This window comes from Ranitomeya variabilis, chromosome 3 (genome assembly GCF_051348905.1).
Source record: "Ranitomeya variabilis isolate aRanVar5 chromosome 3, aRanVar5.hap1, whole genome shotgun sequence".
NCBI lineage: Eukaryota > Metazoa > Chordata > Amphibia > Anura > Dendrobatidae > Ranitomeya > Ranitomeya variabilis.
In genome coordinates this window covers 728,468,064-728,488,337 of record NC_135234.1, presented here as the reverse complement: position 1 = coordinate 728,488,337, position 20,274 = coordinate 728,468,064, and the positions used below count along the sequence as shown (strand labels likewise).

At 41.6% G+C, this 20,274-nt stretch overlaps 1 protein-coding gene across 1 annotated transcript in view; it reads left to right on the top strand.

The window, feature by feature from the left end:
* Positions 1 to 20,274, top strand: part of GUCY1A2 (guanylate cyclase 1 soluble subunit alpha 2) — a 338,699-nt gene that overhangs the window by 62,495 nt on the left and 255,930 nt on the right. Inside the window, exon 2 of the mRNA XM_077298399.1 lies at positions 16,343 to 16,404. Coding sequence (XP_077154514.1) covers positions 16,343 to 16,404 — 62 coding nt within the window. The remainder of the gene's footprint in view (positions 1 to 16,342; positions 16,405 to 20,274) is intronic.

The window sequence follows — 20,274 nt, the reverse complement described above, 5'->3', positions numbered from 1 at the left end:
TGGAGCATCATGTGGGCCCATTATACAGTATGGAGCATCATGTGAAGTCATTATACTGTATGGAGCATCATGTGTGACCATTATACAGTATAGAGCATTATGTGTGGCCATTATACAGTATGGAGCACTGTGTAGCCGTTATACAGTATGGAGCATCATGTGTGGCCATTATACAGTATGGAGCACTGTGTGGCAATTATACAATATGGAGCATCATGTGCGGCTCATTATACTGTATGGAGCAATATACAGGGCTCTTTATACTGTATGGAGCAATATATGGGTCATGTTATTCTGTATGGGGCACTGTGCGGTGCCCACAATACTGTATGGAGCAACATATGGGGCTCATTATACTGTATGGAGCAATATATGGGGCTCATTATTCTGTATGGAGCACTGTGGTGCCCAGAATACAGTATGGAGGACTATACTGTCTGATTTATGACCTATTGTAGAATGTACAATAGTTATCACTCATGTAATGTATGGGGGGACTGTATATGAGATGGGAGCCCTATAGGGGGGCTGTACTGTATATGTGTTTGGGGGGGTGCCGTTTTGAAGTTCGCCTCAGGCAGCAGTGTGGCTAGGTTCACCACTGCGTGTACCGCAGTACACCAACCCGGCAAGCATGGGGACAAAGAAAAGGGTAAAAGAAAACTCCACTCACACAAAATATACTCGAACAAATAACAAAGATATAACCAGGGAGTGAAGGATGGGGGAAGAAAATAAGGCAGGTAAAGATGAGGAATTTCCAAGCGTACAAACCAAGCAACAGTTGCACAATAAATTCCTCCAGCTCTCCAGACACCAGCTCCTCACTTCTCCAGGTCTATCTCAGAAAAGAATCTGGCCAAAAGTCCTAGCTTTTATAGGAGAGAGGAGTGGCTAACTGAGCACCGCTGAAAGCAGGGATTTGCACATGGCCGATTAACCCCTGTCCTGCTGAAAGAAAACAAACACATTTAATACGCTGGAAAAGTGCTTCTCAGCGGCGAAGCAGGAGCCATCAGACGCTGCGGTCTTCTGGTACTGCTCTGTCGCGGTAACTCCGTGACATGGAGATCTGTCAATCAAGTTAAGCTTTGCAGTGAGAACTGTTCGGGAGCTGTCTAGATCCCACTTCTTCTCATTCCCAGCTTCTTTCTACTGTTTGTAATGAGGGAGCCTGTCCCTATTTCTTGCTGCCTGGGGTTCAGGCAGCATTATTCTCCTGACAGGGTCCCTTTAAAGTACATTGCTGAGAATAATTAATTATATTCGGCTGACATAAGCCGCCAGCATCGATAATGGACGTGGTAGGTGTGAAGCTCTGTTACCGATTGTTCATTGGAACTAACAATCATAAACTTACACTTCTGCCTTGTATATTCTCTCCTTCAGGAAAGTAACACTACAGAATAATCAACACTTTTTATTAATATTATCCTCGTTGAACTTCATATTCTCAGACTTAATATGCAAGTTCTGCCATTCGAGTGCTTTATTATTCTCCCGCTCTGCACAACGCGTTCTACAATATTAATGATCACATTGCATTTCATTGATGTGGTGTTCATCAATATTGATATCCTGGAGACAAGCTCACATTTATTGGTGCAACCACTTTATAGGAGGCTTAGGAGAAAATAAAGAGTTTCTCCCATTTGGGACATTTCTAGCTTATCCACGGAATATGCCATAAATGTCAGCTAGTTGTGGGGCTCCATGCTCCACAATGAAGCTGTCACACGCTCCCAGGAATGGAGTGGTGGTCGCTCACAATGGCCGTCTCCTAACTCATTCATATGGGAGTTCTGTTATTTGCCAAACCGGCTTCCTGGGCTATGTTCGGTACTCCTGTATGTGAATAGAGAGAGCCACCTCTTGATTTCTGAGTACGGATGAGAACCCATTATCAAGCGGTGGGAACCGCATCTATCGGACATATGATATATTAAATGGATATGTTAGAAACGTCTTAGGTGGCAACATCTTTCGTTGTATTTAATAGCTATTAAGCACAAATTGAACATGATGGTCATTTAATCAATCACATTAATACACTGTATGAGCAAAAGTATTGGGACACCTACAGATTACACCTACAGGAGCCTTTGTGACCTCCCATTCTACATCCATAGGCATTAATATGAAGTTGGTCACCACTTTGCAGGTACAAAAACGTCCACTCATCTGGGAAGACTTTCTAAAAGATTTTGGAGGACATTTTTTGCCTATTCATCAGAAGGTCAGACACTGATGTTGGAGAAGAGGCTGGCCTCATATTCTCCTTTGTAGCTCATGGTAAAGGTGTTGTATTGAGTTGAGGTCCGACCTTTGGTCGGCCTGTAATGAACTTCCACATCAATCTCCACCACCCATATCTTTATGGACCTTGCTTTTTGCACAGTCATGAGGAACAGAAAACAAATGTGGCATGGACCCCTAGAAGTAGATTTCTTTTTTTCATAGTCTAATAGAGCGCCTTCCTAAACTTTCTCCTTAACTGCCGATGGCTTTAGGGAGAGGACCACCTGTATGCCAGTCACCTGTCATTTATGTGGCTTTGATATGGGACTGGTAAGTTCAGAGATCTTAAACTAGGATGGATCCACATCCTCCTAAAAAAAAATCTGAGAGGCTTTCACCAACCTTCTCCGCTTTGGACAACCACTTTTGGTCCCAGGAATCAGTTTTATTTTTTGTGTTAACATGGTATTGTCTATCTTTCCTGTAGCACCACTGCAGGAAAGATTAAGTATTACACACATAGCTCAGTAAAATCAATGGCTATATGCGCAATGCAGAGACTCTTTTTGTAACCATTCTCTACTTCGACCAAGAGAGGAGGATCATGGCTGGAGGACCTAATTCTCCTGATTCCTATAACCCTTTCCCGATGTGTGACATACATATTCATCACATGTCGGGTATAGGTGAATGGAGCAGGCTCAGGTGTTGAGTATTTCCCACCAATGACAGATGCTGGCTGTGCTACAGACCCGTCATCTACCTCCAACAACACCGATCAGTACTAGCTCCAATCATTGCTCTGCAACCCCTTAAATACCATTGTCGATCTCTAAGAGCAGCATTTAGACTGTGCAGTCCCAGGAAGAATCAATTCATTACACAATGCTATCGTGGTCTACTAATGGGTTGCCATGGTTGAAGACCCCTGTCTTTGCCATGTTTGTGCACCGCCTGCACCTTGGTTTTTTAGAAGACCATTAAATCCACTATATACCTTAGTATTGCAGAATATACTAGTGATCAAATGATTATAAGTTCAATTCCCCTATGGGGATTACATAAAACAATTAACATTTTTTAAAAAGTAAACAATATAAAAAAATTCGAATCACCCCCTTTTCCCAGTTGAAAAATAAAGAAATTAAAAAATAAACAGCTGCACCTGTAAAAGTATGATCTATCAAAATCTAAAGTTATTTAACCAAATCAATGAACAGTGTATAACAAAAGAAAAGTTAGGATTGTCCTCTCTTTAATCACCACACCTCATACCATAGATTCAATAAAACGCAGTCAAAATGTTGTATGTACCCCTAAATGCTACAAATAAAAACCGCTTGCCACTCAACAAAATCAAGCCCTGTTAAAGCTCTTTTGACGGAAAATGAAAAAGTTACAAGTATAAAAATGGTCACACAAACCAATTGTTTTTTTTCTGCACAATTAGCACTGTAAAAACAAACCCCAAAAACAATAATGGAATTGCATTTTTTTTGAGCATTTCACCCCACTTGGAATCTTTTTCCTGTTCTTCAGTATATCATATGTCCTCATATGGCTACATTGACAGGAAAAAAAGTTATATATTTTGGAAGAAGGGGAGGAAAAAGAAAAATGAACTCAGAAAAGCATAAAATTGTCCAGTATAAAAGAGGTCAGTGCATGTTGTAAGATGAATACCCGTTGTGCAGACACCAGAGCTGCCACCACAAGTGATGTTACTTGCAGGGGCAATGCTGGTGCTGGGTATTCTGACAATGCGCACTGACAGTGCGCTCTGTAGCTGGTTCGTTACTGCTGATCTTAGGCGGTGAGAGAGTGCACTGTGACTGTGCACATCTCACAGTGACACAGTAGAGACTAGCCCTGCCCCTGAAACGAGTATCACTGATGATGCTTCACTTCAGGGAGGGGGCAGAAGCTGCGGCAGTCACTGAAGCCTCTGACCCCTGATGACGCTCCGTGTGAGTATTCCAGCATGCACTGGAATTCTCAAATGAAGCGTCATCAAAAAGTAAATAGAAAAAAAAACAGTTAGATAGTATAGTGAGGGAAGGATAGTGAATTTTTAATTCATGTATATTAGAAAATAGTTTAGATTATGGCACTAAATAGTTCGGGATTTAGATGGAAAATTACTTTGTATTTCGGACCACCCCTTTAACCCATTCACGACCTCAGACATATATATACGCCATTGGTGCCTGCATTCGATGCGGCCTCTGTCACTGAGCTCTCATGTTTTCCAGCTCATGACCGTTGATTTCATTATTTGACATGTGCCCCTAACAGCAGCACATGGAACCGTGATCCATCTGTGGCTGTTAACATGTTAAATGCCGCTTTCAATCTCCGAGAGCAGCATTTAACATGGCGGCGCCAGAAGCGCTTCACTAACTACACCCATCAGCGCCCCTGTCACATGATTGTGGGGCGCCGATGGGTTGGCATGACAACTTGGGGTCTGCGGGAGACCCCTATGGTTGTCATTGCTTATCTGCTATGAGCACCGGTTACGGATGATCAATTTTGCTACACATAGCAGTGCTGAAGCCCTACTATGTGTAGCACAAGTGATCAGATGATAGCAGCTTCAAGTCTCCTAAAGAAACTATTGAAGAAAGTCAAAAATAGAAAAAAAAATTAAAAAATATTTGCAAAAATAAAAAATCTAAAAGTTCAATTCACCCTTCCTTTTCTCCCATTCAAAAAAAAAAACAATAAAAAAAGTCAAAAATACACATATTTGGTATCAACACGTTCAGAATCTCCCGATCTATCAAAACATGAAAAGAATTAAACCTGTTGGTAAATGATGTAAGGAGAAAAAGAAAATCAAAACGCCAGAATTACCTTTTTTTGGCCACCACAACATTGCAATAAAATACAGTAAGAGGCGAACAAAACATTCTATCTACCCCGTACTTGATATGATAAAACCAATGATGTCATTCAAAAGTACAACTCCTCCTTCAAAAAAAATCAAGCCCACACGCGGCCATATTGACATGAAAAAAAAAAGTTATGGTTCTGGGTAGATGAGGAGCAAAAAAAAAAAGAAACTGCAAGATCGTGAAGGGGTTAATCCCGCCCTGGATTTCAGTAGTGCCCATTGAGTCATTGGTCTCAAAAATGTTCATCTTGTCTGTATGTCCTTGGAAAAAAAATAGACAGGAATGAAGGAAAACCAATCAGATTTCTGTGATGTCATTGTAAAGAAAAGACAAAGGATCTTCCGTCCCTAAGAAATAATGTGTCAGCGTCACGTCAGCCTGGTGTGAATTCTCCGAGGACTTTGGCTTGAGGAGCAAGTTTTTATTACATCTGTTTTCTCACAAATGACTTGCAAATGAACCCGAGCGCTTTTATCTCCGCTCCCTGTTGCTAAATCAATGCTGAACATGAGCATAAATAAAATATTTATTTCTGCAGCCGAGCCGTACTAGTGGTGCGCTACAAAGTGAGCTGAGAGATGTGTTCCTCTGCCAGTGTGGAAATGTAGGAGCGTTTTGTTTCCCTTTGCTGCCGCAATGAAACATTTAAAGCGTAATGTAATCTCTTTGGCATGGGGACTCTATTCCAGATGTTTGCATTTAAGATTAATGAACATATCCCTTTTATATGGATTTGTTTCAGAGTTTATTATTATTATGCTAATTAGCCGGGGATTGTAACGTCGTCTATGCTCAACCCGCAGAAAGGTTTTAAAGGTGTCCTCTCGTAGTTTGATCCTTTGGTTTGCTGCAATGACTTTATAAGTGCAGAATTTTCAAAGGTAGTTGCCAAACCTGTTTTTATCCCATGGCAGCAAAATGCCCCTTACCCATCCTATGGAATTTTTTGGCCAGTTAGGTTAACACCAATATACATGGGGCTTTGCAAAGGTTATTGGAAGTGTTTAAGTGCAGGAAAGTATACAGTGGATATAAAAAAAAGTCTACACACCCCTAAAAAGCCAGTTTATCATGTAAAAAAAATCATACCAAGAAGAATCAGTTCAGAAATGTTTTATCCATAATTTATACAATTCAATTAAAAAAATAAACTGAAATCATGTTTTGTAGAAAAAAAAAAGAGGAACTAACACCCTTGCGCTAATACTTTGTTGAAGTACTCTTTGAATTTACGACAGGATTCATTCTTTTTAGGTCGGAGTCTATCAGCATGGCACATCTAGAATTGCCAATTTTTGCCCTCTCTTCCTTGCAGAAGATCAACATCTGTCAGATTACGAGGGCATCTCCTGTGTACAGTGCCCTCTCCAGGTCACCCACAGATCATCAATCTGGCTGGGTTAGTCCATAGCCTTGATTTCCTGGAGAATCCATTCTTTTCTTGATTTGTAAAAATTCTATTCAGATTGGCTGCAGTCTCCTTGTGTGTTCCATGTGATACATTGACGTACTGGGTCCCCCAGGGCCAGACATGCTCTTTCCAGCTGCTATCAGCTTAGATCCGGTATCAGCTCCGTATACAAATACAATAATATAATTCGTTTATTAAACACCAGTATAACAAATAGCTTTCTATTATATTTAGCATGCATGTATCAATTCCCACAGGAGCATTACATGGCCTACAAGTCTCCTTGCTTGGTGTGTCAAGCAGGTCCCTCTTCACAAGGAGAAACTTTGCCTCTTGTTCTATTTAGCGGAATTGTTGCTCAACTCTAGGTTTGTTTTTTTCCTCTACAAAATATATTAAAGCTTTACTCCAGTTTGTACAGTCTCTCTTTTTAGATTCAGGGGTGACTTATATTTCTTGCATCTCTAGAGTTCTCATATTTCAGTGTCTCTTGCCTCTGGCAATAGTAACCATAACATTGGCTATATAGGATCTTGACTAGTGATGAGCGAGTATACTCGTTACTCGGGTTTCTCCGAGCATGCTCGGGTGGTCTCCGAGTATTTCGGCATGCTTGGAGATTTAGTTTGTCGACGTAGCTGCATGATTTGCGGCTGCTAGACAGCTTGAATACATGTGGGGTTGCCTGTTTGTTAGGGAATCCCCAAATGTATTCAAGCTGTCTAGCAGCTGCAAATTATGCAGATGCGTCGACATAAACTAAATCTCCGAGCATGCCGAAATACTTGGAGACCACCCGAGCATGCTCGAAGAAACTCGAGTAACGAGTATACTTGCTCATCACTAATCTTGACCTTGAGGTGTGGATGGCTTGGTCATAAATAGATTAATCTCGTAAACGTTTCTTGTACCCTATCTATCTAGAAATCACCCCTTCTCTCTAAAACCAGCCCCCGTTTGGAGACTCGCTCATCTGTAGAGGCTGACATTTTGGAATAAGCTTTATCGCAGCCTTTCTTTGCCATCTTGCTCATTTAAGTGATGGAGGTTTCTTTTCTAAGGCTGGAGACAGTAACCAGCAGCACTTACTGTAATGCTCTGTTTGGAAGTGGAATCCTGAATGCTGAACATCCGTGACACACAGCGCAGAGAAGAATGGATGCAATTTGTCAGCCAAACAATCCCCTTAATCTCCCAGCAGACATGATGTCTTTCATGGAGAAGGTTAGACTTCCCCTCTCTCAGGTGATGTGCGTGCATAGTGGTGTAAACCATGGAACATTATTCGACTTGTAAAATAAAAGTAATGTAAAATATAGATTTCATCATCATCATCATCATCATCATTGGGGTTCTTTACTGTAAGAGCAGTAATAGTATATTTTTTCACATTTAGGCTTTTAATCCTGGCTAGATATAAAATCATATACAGAGATTCTTTACTGTATGAGCAGTAACGCAATGGAATCCTATACCAAAAGAAGTCGTCATTCGGCATTCCTTAAAACAATGTACAAGTGTTCTAAGAGATAAGAAAGGTTTCGATAAGATCATATACAGGGATTCTTTACTGTAAGAGCAGTGACACAATGGAGTTTTTTTTATAACTGTGTTTGTAATTAAGGCAAGTGGGCATCCTCTTTATTTAGAGGAAAAAGAATTACCTTCATTATAGATGGGATTCTTTACTGTAAAGGCAGTAACACTAAGGATCATTTCATATTTTGGCTTGTTGGCAAAAGTGCAACGTTTAGATCTAAAAAACCCCCCCACAGTTTCTAGATCATAGCAAGGTGTTGCTATAAATCTTTGCATACTTAGACTTGGAAAATAAAAGGAAGGTAAAAAATTAGTTTCATCATTATCATCGTTATCACAGATATTTTTTTTCACATTTAGGTTTTTAATCCTGGCAAGAGATAAGAAAGGATTCTATAAGGTCATGTACAGGGATTCTTTACTGTAAGAGCAGTGACAGAATGGAGTTTTTTTATGATTGTGTTTTTAATTATGGCCTACCGGTATTTATCTAGAGGAAAAAGGTTTACAATTAGTGATGCACGAGTGTACTCGTTGCTCGGGTGACCTCCGAGTTTTTGTTAGTGTTCGGAGATTTAGTTTTCATCGCTGCAGCTGAATGATTTACATCTGATAAACAGCTTGAATACATGTGAGGATTCCCTAGCAACCCCCATATGTACTCAGGCTGGCTAGTAGCTGTAAATCATTCAGCTGCGGTGATGAAAACTAAATCTCCGAACACTAAGGCTGGGGTCACACTTGGCGTAAGACAATACGCCACGTATTATACGTCCGTACTACGGCCGTAATACGGAGAAATGTTCCCAAAATATTGATCCGTAGTCAGGGTGTGTCAGCGTATTTTGCGCATGGCATCCTCCGTATGTAATCCGTATGGCATCCGTACTGCGAGATTTTCGCGCAGGCTTGCAAAACCGACATCTAATGGATTTATGTGCTCAAATGTTAGGGAAAACATATATACAGTATATATATATATATTTTTCCAAGCGAGGGTGTTCCTAATGGATTGAGAGAACAGTAAATTATTACAACAACCGCTGTGTTTATTTCATTAAAATCCTTTTTAATAATGTGTGTGTGTTTTTTAACCCTTTCAAACAATTGGATTAATAATGGATAGGTGTCATAATTGACGCCTCTCCATTATTAATCTGGCTTAATGTCACCTTACAATAGCAAGGTGGCATTAACCCTTCATTACCCCATATCCCACCGCTACAGGGAGTGGGAAGAGAGTGGCCAAGTGCCAGAATAGGCGCATCTTCCAGATGTGCCTTTTCTGGGGTGGCTGGGGGCAGATGTTTTTAGCCACGGGGGGGCCAATAACCATGGACCCTCTCCTGGCTATTAATATCTGCCCTCAGTCACTGGCTTTACCATTCTGGCGGAGAAAATTGCGCGGGAGCCCACGCCAATTTTTTCCGCCATTTAACCCTTTATTTCAGCAGCTACAGCGCTGAAATTTTGCACATACACACTACTAACATTAGTAGTGTGGAATATGCAAAAAAAAAGGGGATATGAGATGGTTTACTGTATGAAAACCATGTCTCATATCCTGTCGGGTTTGTGCAGGAGAAATGAAAAGCCGGCAATTGAATTACCGACTTTTCACTAACACCGCTGCGTATTTCTCGCAAGTCACACTGCAGGTCCGTGTGGAATCCGTATTTTTCTCGCCCCCATAGACTTTCATTAGCGATTTTTTTGCGCAATACGCTGACAAACGCAGCATGCTGCGATTTTGTACGGCCGTAGAAAGCCGTATAATACTGAACCGTAATATACGGCTAATAGGAGCAGCCCCAATGAGAATAATTGTGCCGTATGTAATGCGAGTTTTACGGACGTAGTTTCTGCGCTCTTACGTCCGTAAAACACGCATGTGTGACCCCGGCCTAACAAATACTCGGAGACCACCCGAGTGTGCTTGGGAAAACCCGAGCAACGAGTACACTCGCTCATCACTATTTACAATCATTATAGATGGGATTCTTTACTGTAAAGGCAGTAACACTAATGATCATTTCATACTTTGGCTTTTATTTATGGCAAGTGTGCAACCTTTATAAAAGCACAGTTGTTAGATAATCATAGACAGGTGTTACTTGAAATGTTTTTATGCTTAGGCTTGTAAAATGAAAGGAAGGTAAAAGATAGGTTTCATCATTATCCTCATCATCACAGGTGGGTTTCTTAACTGTAAGAGCAGTAATAGTATAATTTTTGTCATAACTAGGCTTTTAATCCTGGCAAAATATACATTTATTCTTTAATGTATGAGCAGTGACGCAATGGAATCCTATACCAAAAGAAGTTGTCATTCGGTATTCCTTAAAACAATTTACAAGTAGCCTGGTTATCTTTCTTGAGGATTTGCAGAACAATATATTCAACATTTTGGCTTCTTTTTAATTAAAGGAATTAAACATTTTAGCCAAGTTGGAATTCACAAGTTAAAAATTGCTTTCTTATCATTACATAATTTATGCTCACGACTAGGGATGTGTGACCGTGCTCGGTGATACTCGGCTATTACTCGAGTATCACGAGGCTCGGATGTGCTCGGCACTCGACGAGCAATGGGCTTCGCTCAGTTTCAAACTCTAATCCTGGCCCTGCATGTTTGGCGTCTGTTACACAGCCAACGATCATGCGGAGATTGCCTGTGAGCCACTGTAATGCCGTAGCCATCTTGGTAGTGGCAGTAAAAAAAGACTCAGCGTATTACAGTTCCAGCAAAGTGGAAGCGACTTATAGAAATCTGATGCCCACCGTGCTTTATGTACTCAGCATTCACTGACCTGCGGAGCATTTTCAAATCTGTAACATGTCAGTTTTGCTTGCTAGCATTCTGTGTTTTCTGTGTGGATTTTTCCCATAAACTTGCATTCGAGGAAGAAAATCTGCAGGTAAAAAAGGCACTTGCAAGGATCAATAAAGTTTTGTCAAAGCCAAATACCAAAAAGTATAAAAATTAAGCAGCTTTATTTAAGCCCACATTCACACAGTCAGTATTTTACCTCAGTATTTGTAAGCCACATCCAGGAGTGGGTGATAAATACAGAAGTGGTGACGTGTTTCTATTATACTTTTCCTCTGATTGTTCCACTCCTGGTTTTGGCTTACAAATACTGAGGTAAAATACTGACCAAATACTGCTAGTGTGAATGTCACCTAATACTGTATATGACACACCTGCTAGAGACAAAAAAACGCAGTCTCAAAAGCGTGATAAAAATGAATGTAAAAAAAAGCACTAAAAAACTCCACAGAAAAGCAAGTAACCTAATTTACTTAACAAGTGCAGAAAATCTGCAACCTCCAAACCTCACAAAAAGCTCACTGTATGAACGAAGATTTAGGGTATGTTCACACAGAGATTTTTTTTGTGGAGTTTTAAGCAAATCTGCTTCAAAATCTACATGAAAACCCCATCAAGTTCTCAGAGAATGCGCTTTGATGTGGATTGAAGCAGATATGCTTCAAAATCTCTGCTTAAATCAAAACATACAGATTTTTTTCATTGGACCTGCTCCAAAATCCTTGTTAAAAAACAGCATGCTAGGCTTTATGCACACGTTGCAGATTTGCCCGTGGAATTTTCTGTGCAGATTCTGCATTTCTTGGCAGAAAACGCAGGTCAGAATCTGTGCCTTTTTTTGGTATGTGCACATGTTGCAGATTTTTGTGCAGATTTCTTACTTTTTTTTTACCCCTGCAGATTTCTATTATGGAATAGGTGCAGAAACGCAGCAGATCTGCACAAAGAATTGACATGGTCCTTTTTTTGAATCTGCTGCGTTTTCCGTGCAGATTTTTCCGCACCATCAGCCCAGCATTTTTTTTGCCATTGATTTACATTGTACTGTAAATCACTTGCAGATCTGCAGCGTTTCTGCATGGAAAAAAACCTGCAGATGTGCAGGAAATCTGCAACGTGTGCACAAGGGTATGTGTCCATGTAGCGCCCCCACTGTCGCAGGGCCGAGGGGTACCCGGTACCGGGCCTCTGAGTCTCTGCTCTGGGGTTGTCACGGTGGCTAGACCCGGTCCGTGACCCTGCTGAGGGGCGTACAATAAAGGTGGAGGTATGGTCGTGGTGGTGCGGTGCAGTAAATAACGAGGACACCAGGTTGCAGTCTCTTTACCTCTTTACTGAAGGCTTCTGGGTCCTCAGTCCGGAATACGGTTAACCAGGCAGCGCAAGTCCGGCCGGTCCGATGGCACCTCCAGAGTTCCCTTTGCAGGTGGAAATCTGTGCCTACCTGCTAGCGCTTGTGTGTTGTGGTCCTTCCCTGCTGTGCTTACGGGATAGTACCCCACAACTGTTGTGTCTGTTTCTCATGCTCCCTCACAACTCGATTCTGATGTTCTTCCACGTCCCCCTGATCTTACGGTTAGGACGCACCCATATGACGGGGAGGCTCGGAGGTTCTTCCTGGGCTCTATCATCACCCCTCTCCTGTTGTTACCCCCCTGTGTCTTCCTGGGTCTGTGTGAGACAGCCCGCCTCTAGCTGACTGTCCTGCCGTAGGTTTGAAGTTTGGCCTGGAGCTCTATACTTCCTTGGCGTTCCGGCCACCGGTTATGCGCCTCAATAGGATGTTGCCTCGTCTTACAGCACGACTCCTACTGGTATTCTCCTTGTTGCGTTGATCTTGTTTCTCACTCAGCACAATAAATCTCGCTTCTTATCCTTTCTTGGGGCACCGCCGCTATATCGTGCAGGCACGGTCCCGTAACGTTCTCTCTAGTAGCTAGGCCTCTGTCAGGATCCCATCCCTGACAGGGACCCCTCTGAGTCTTTCCCCGCAACACCCTCTGCCACAAGGTGTTGCCTGTTCAATTCCCAGTCAGCTTTCTCTCTAACTTCCTGCCTGACCCCCAGTTTTACCAGATTGTGAGGAGTGGCCTAATGAATAGTACCCTTAGCTCCCCCTGGAGGCCAGACTGTGAAATGTATTGGTGTCTGTGATACCTGGTCAGATGAACTCCTTCAGTGCCATCGGACGTACCATGGCTCCCCTTAGCGGCAGAGCATCAGTACTGCAGCAACCAGGACTCTGGGGCGCTGCATCCATGTTACAGCCTAGTGGAGGGGATTTTATCAAATCCCGTCTCCACTATGCGTGGTAACACGCACCCGGTGGCCCTGCGATTCCGGACATTCTGCACATCTTTTAAGATCGCAGCATGTCCGTGTACCTTGCGGCGACGCTGCGCCGCCGCAAGGTATATCACAGAGCCCTATGTGTGGGGTGCGATGATGCCGGATGTGTGCAATGAACACATAGGACGGGATAGTACATCTGAGGTCAGAAGCCCCTCTTTGATGCGGGCTCAGGCGGTGAGCCCACATCAAAGCCGGGACATGTCAGCTGTTTTGAACAGCTGACATGTGCCCGCAATAGGCGCGGGCAGAATCGCGATCTGCCTGCGCCTATTAACTAGTTAAATGCCGCTGTCAAACGCAGACAGCGGCATTTAACTACCGCATCCGACCGGGCGTCCGGAAATGACGGCATCGCCGTCCTCCGTCACATGATCGGAGGTCGGCGATGCTTCAGTATTGTAACCATAGAGGTCCTTGAGACCTCTATGGTTACAGATCCCCGGCAGCTGTGAGCGCCACCCTGTGGTCGGCGCTCACAGCACACCTGCATTTCTGCTACATAGCAGTGAACATCAGATCGCTGCTATGTAGCAGTGCCGATTGTGTTGTGCCAGCTTCTAGCCTCCCATGGAGGCTATTGAAGCATGGCAAAAGTAAAAAAAAGTTTAAAAAAATGTGAAAAAAATAAAAAAATATAAAAGTTTAAATCACCCCCCTTTCGTCCCAATCAAAATAGATCAATAAAAAAAAAAATCAAATCTACACATATTTGGTATCGCTGCGTTCAGAATCGCCCGATCTATCAATTAAAAAAAGCATTAACATGATCGCTAAACAGCGTAGCGAGAAAAAAATTTGAAACGCCAGAATTACGGTTTTTTGGTCGCCACGACATTAAAATGCAATAACGGGCGATCAAAAGAACATATCTGCACCAAAATGCTATCATTAAAAACGCCAGCTTGGCTCGCAAAAAATAAGCCCTCAACCGACCCCGGATCATGAAAATTGTAGACCCCACGAGTATCGGAAAATGGCGCAATTTTTTTTTTTTTTTTTTAGCAAAGTTTGGAATTTTTTTTCACCACTTAGGTAAAAAATAACCTAGTTATGTTTGGTGTCTGTGAACTCGTACTGACCTGGAGAATCATAATGGCAGGTCAGTTTTAGCATTTAGTGAACCTAGCAAAAAAGCCAAACAAAAAACAAGTGTGGGACTGCACTTTTTTTGCAATTTCACTGCACTTGGAATTTTTTTCCCGTTTTCTAGTACACGACACGCTAAAACCAATGATGTCGTTCAAAAGTACAACTCGGACCGCAAAAAATAAGCCCTCTCATGGCCAAATTGACGGAAAAATAAAAAAGTTATGGCTCTGGGAAGGAGGGGAATGAAAAACGAACACGGAAAAACGAAAAATCCCAAGGTCATGAAGGGGTTAATGTTCAGGATTCGATAAGTGACTAAATTCTAATCGAATCTGTTGATGTTCCATATCCAATGCAAAGTTATGGGGTATATCAGCATTTACCGCATTCATATGCAGGGGGAAGAAAATCTACCAGCATGCATATAGAACATTTGTTGAATGGAGTTTGTACAAATGCTCATTATACCAAATTTTGTGCCATTGTTTTGTGCCACAAAAAACTTGTGATAATTTTTCCCCTTTTGGTTTTAGATGAGACATGTAGGGGATGACATTGGCAGTTAGAGTAATTAGTGGTAATCTATTAAATGGGGTAAAAATGTTCCTATAGATCTCGTGTCTGCTCCCTATTTAGTTGTAAATCCCCTGATGAAGCTTGATGCGAAACGCACGTCAGGTGCCTTTTCTTTGATAGATAAAGTCAGTGTACTCCATGACTCTCCATTACTATCATTATGTGAATTTTCAGGTAATATATTTTCCTCCCTGTTTATCTGTATGTACCTTAAAGGGCCCTATCTTTTACAGCACTGGCTATTTTGGCTTGTACCTTTTGAGTATCCATCCTCAATACTGTGATTGCACACACTATAAGGCCTGTCCCACACGTCCAGATAATTCCGGTCCTGGAAAAATCGGTACCGGAGTTATCCGTGTCCGTGTGTCCGTGAGCGCACGTGGCACATCAGTGTGGCACACGTGTGGCAGTAGTGTGCCGCCCGTGTGCTGACTGGGTACCACACGGACCGTGCAGGAGAGACAGCGCTACAGTAAGCACTGTCCCCCTGTGTGGTGCTGAAGCCGCCATTCATCCGTTCTCTCCAGCAGCGTTCGCTGGGGAGAAGGGATGAAAAATCTTTTTTTTTTTTGTTTTTTTGGGTTTAAAATAAACTTTCGGGCATCCTCCCCCCTCCCACCCCCTGTGCGCCCGGCCGCCGGCATTAAAATACTCACCCGCCTCCCTCAACGCTTGCTCTCCGCCCCGCACCCTCTCCTGTATGAGCGGTTTGAATGTGTCTACCTGTGTCAGTGTCTCCGGTACGTGAGAAAACTGTCACCACACGTACCGGAGCCACTGACGTGTGAAACCGGCCTAACTCTGCGTTGATGTGTAGTATTCACACAAGGAGGTTTTGTCATTATCACTTGCCTACCTTTAGTATTTTATATGTCTGACTTTTGCATTTCTATTTTTCTGCTTTTAATTATTATGCTATCCAATAAATAATATATTGTTATTGATTTTGAGCTTTGCACATTTCTATGTTTCCCTATTTAGTTGGCTGAGTTATTATTTTACATAAACAATGTGATGTTTGGACACATCACCGTCTGGCTCTTTTCCTAAAAATAAAAAAATCCCATTTGCACTGTAATATGACAATAAATCACCCCATCACTCATCCTCATTGTATTTTATAGCTTTCCTATTTTATGTGATCCTAACACATATCCATCACCCTCCTCGTAAATCAGCCATGACTTAATCAGGTCAGCTGTGTATATACATCCTCAAAACTCCATCATCACAAGCAAAAGACTAAAACAGTAAAAAGCTCAATATCTGATAAGGAAAATACGATGAAAATGCTGAATATTCGTCCTCGAAAGTAAAGCGCTAAAGTCTATGTTATATTTTATGCCTCACAAATATTTGTCGAAATGGCGTCCATTCATTAATCTCTTTTTCTCTTTTTTTCTGCAGCCGCAAACCATTCAGGATACGTTACAGAGAACACTGCAGTTCTATGAACATCAACTTGTTGGGTAAGAGCCAACTCGATAGAATATCAATATCCAAGTCCAGTCCAGTCGATCGTTTTATTTGGAAACCATTAAGAATTAATGTGTTTATACAAATAGCGATGACTGCAACTCGGCCCGGAATATTAGGAGGGTCTGTGGAAAGTCTCCACCAGCCAGCCTCCCTACCCAACATTTTCTAGTTATTCTTCACAAAGCCTTAAAGAAGCTCTCATCCTCCTCCTATCAAAGTTTTTATCCTCTTAATATATTGCAGTCATCATATTATATAGCACTATGTACCTACAATTGCTCATTTTGCCTTTCCACCCACTTACTCCTTCTCTTTTCATTAGGTGTATGACATCATGTGACTAAAAACTGACTAGCCGAATCTTTCTAAGCTCTGTGTAGCAACAGGAGGTCAATTTTCCCTGTACGAGGCATCACTTCAAAAGTCCCTGGCGGGGAGGGGGGGGGGGGAGATGGGGATGATAAATGTAGGGACAAGAGACTTTCTGTTTCTACATATCTACATAGAGCAGAGAAAACAGAGGAATTATCTTGGTAGAAAGGTAAAATGAGCAATTGCAAGTACACAGTGTTGTATAATATAATGACTGCAATATATTAAGAGAATAAAAACTTTGGGAGGAGGGCTTCTTTAAGCTTTACCCGTTGAGGCCAATTTTCATTTTTGTTCTTTCATTTTTTCCTTCTGTTCTTCCAAGATCTATTACTTTTTTATTTTTCCAGACATACAGCTATATCAGGGCTTGTTTTTTACAGGACAAGTTTGAATGACATTATTCATTTTACCACGCAATGTACTGAAAAATGAATGAAAAAAATCCAAAAGTGGTGCAATTACAAAAACTCTGACAATTCTGCAAATTTTAGGAGGCTTGGTTCTACAGTGTTCATTGTATTGCAAAAATGGCCTGTAGTGATGAGCGAGTATACTCGTTGCTCGGGTTTTCCCGAGCATGCTCATGTGATCTCCGAGTATTTTTTAGTGCTCGGAGATTTAGTTTTCATCGCCGCAGCTGAATGATTTACAGCTACTAGACAGCTCGATTACATGTGGGGTTCCCTAGAAACCAGGCAACCTCCACATGCACTCAGGCTGGCTAATAGCTGTAAATCATTCAGCTGTGGTGATGAAAACTAAATCTCCGAGCACTAAAAAATACTCAGAGGTCACCCGAGCGTGCTCGGGAAAACCCGAGCAACGAGTATACTCGCTTATCACTAATGACCTGGCAACATGACTCTTCAGTTCAATATGATTATGATCATACCATACTTATACATTTTTTTTTCATTTTTGTAGTGAAAAATAAAAAAAATGTGATTTCTGGGGTTTGTGTTGCCATTTTCGTAACTTTTTCATTTTTCCATCAATGGAGCTGCATAAGGATATGTGTTTTATTGTGGCGATCTGACATTTTTAATCATACCATTTTGCAGTACAGACAACATTTGGATTGCTGTTTATTGCATTTTGGGGAGGGAGGTGCTGCAATGGTAAAAACACAATTCTGGCTTTTTCATTTTTTTCATTGTTTTACAGAATTTACTGTAGAAGTTAAATTATGTTATATTTTGATAGACAGCACTTTTAGAAATGCAGCAATGATAAATACTGTATGTTTTTTTTCATATCTTTATTTAAAAATGGAGAAAAGGATGTCATAATTACATTTCTTTTTTATGTATATTTTAAAACTTTTTTAAGTTGCTAGTTTTTTCTATTCTCTTTAGGCTATATGCAACGATGCATTTATTAGGTGGATTTTATCCTGAATCCACCTACAAAGGTGACGCTAAAAAGAGCCCCATAAACTGAACATCGTGCACAGCAATCTCAAAACGACATTGCTGTGCACATGCTCCGTCTTATGATATTTCTTTTACCACCTTCATGGATCAGAAACCCTGAAGTGGTTCACTCTGAAGGCAGCTACCGCTAGAAAGATGTTGGCTGCAGAACCATCGCAAGAACAACGGCAAAACTGCCACTTCAGGAGTGAGGCTTCGCACGGGAAAACTCGGTGGCTGCATCGGTGCCTAAAAGACACCATATGCACCTAGCCTTAGGGGAATTGAACTTGGAATCATCAGATCATTTTTTCTATATACTGCAGTACCATCATGTTACAGTACAAAGCTAAAAACCACAGTCCAACATGCCAGTCATAAGGACCTTCCTACCTCCTGACTCCCCCGCTCCATACACATGCACACTCTGCTTCACTGAACATGCTTGTATTTTCCATGGGAGAGTAAACCTCAAATAGTCCTCCCCCTTCTTTGGGGGAATTTGATGATATATATTTTGCAGCGTTTGAACAAACAGCGAAAAGTTGTGACTACATCATGCACAGTCAAACTTGAATGTGGTTACTTTGATATCTGACAGTGACAACTATTGAGGGATCCTTTTCACTAACCGAAGACTTTTGAACAGGCTACACAATTTGTCAGTAGGGGCACATGTGGATTCAAGGATGCAATCCCGCTAATATTTATCCTGGAGAAAACACTCATCAGCATGGAAGAGGTGATGGAGGAAGAACCCAACTTTGCACCTATGTAGTGCTGCCAGGTGTGTCTCTTGGGGACCCTCAAAGACCAAGTCACATGCTGCAGGATGTGGAAGAGGATGAGGGAAAGAAGGAGGTAATCTTTGTACATGAGATGAAGCAGGCAAAGTGAAAAGGATGATGATGAATGATGACGCTTGCCTTGACTAGCAACTAACCACATTTGCTATGGAGTACTGTCGTGTCCAGCCTCCAGTGATATATCACAGAAGATTTTCAGTGTCACACACAAGTGCACCAGGTCGTCTGCTACTACCATGAAAAACCTAATATTTGTCAAAATGAATCATGCATTGATCAGTGCAAACTTTCATGCACTGACGGCTGATGCCAATTATTAAATTGGCCGTATCATCTGTATGCCTGCCTGATATTCCATTGACTATGTACTCCATTGTTCTACTGCCACCAGTGCCAATGGAACACACTCTGCTGGGCATCTACTCCCTGTCCATCATGTCATCTATACTGCTGTTCTGCTGTTGGCAGGTCTGCCATTGTTGGTCCTAAACTGCCACAGATCTGATTGCCTGCTCTGTCTACCTCTCCACCCTGCTGCTCCTGCCACAGCCACCGCACAACCACACTAGCCACACATCTCATTGTTAGAAACTACGGCGAAACAGCCTAACATATGGTCACTCGGTGACCCCTTCCACTATCAATATGAATCCAAAAGAGAATAAGGAAGGTACAAAATATGTGAAAAAATGGTATAAATTTATTTAGCACACATATATAAAGACATATACAACATAGCATAGCAAAATAAATACATAGATGTACTTATATGTATATAACAATACCCTAAAAATAGGGGGAGAGTAAGACAGGCTGTATGTACATAGAAAACCAAAAAGGAACACAATTCCCCAAAAGTATGCATCACAATGGCTACCATATATTATATAGTATCTGGATCTACTGCCCACACAGGGCTATATCATATGTCCAAATATAGTAATATCACAAAATAGTTGCTATCTCAGATCCCACATTTTAAGATAAAGATGCTAAGTATGCCATATACCATGAAGTAGTGTTAGGGAAATGTTAATAAAATTGATGGCTACATTAGTGATACGCTGGTATAGCTATAGTGCCCATAAGATGATTGTCTTAGTCACATATCGGCATATCTCATGGACCATACTATAGTAAATACGATGGTGTTAGTAAAGTTATAGCTATACAGATAGCCAAGCACAACAGGATCTATATGGTGCCCATATAATGGTTATGTCCACTGAAAATATCGCCTACCATATAGAGTACATATATTACCTGC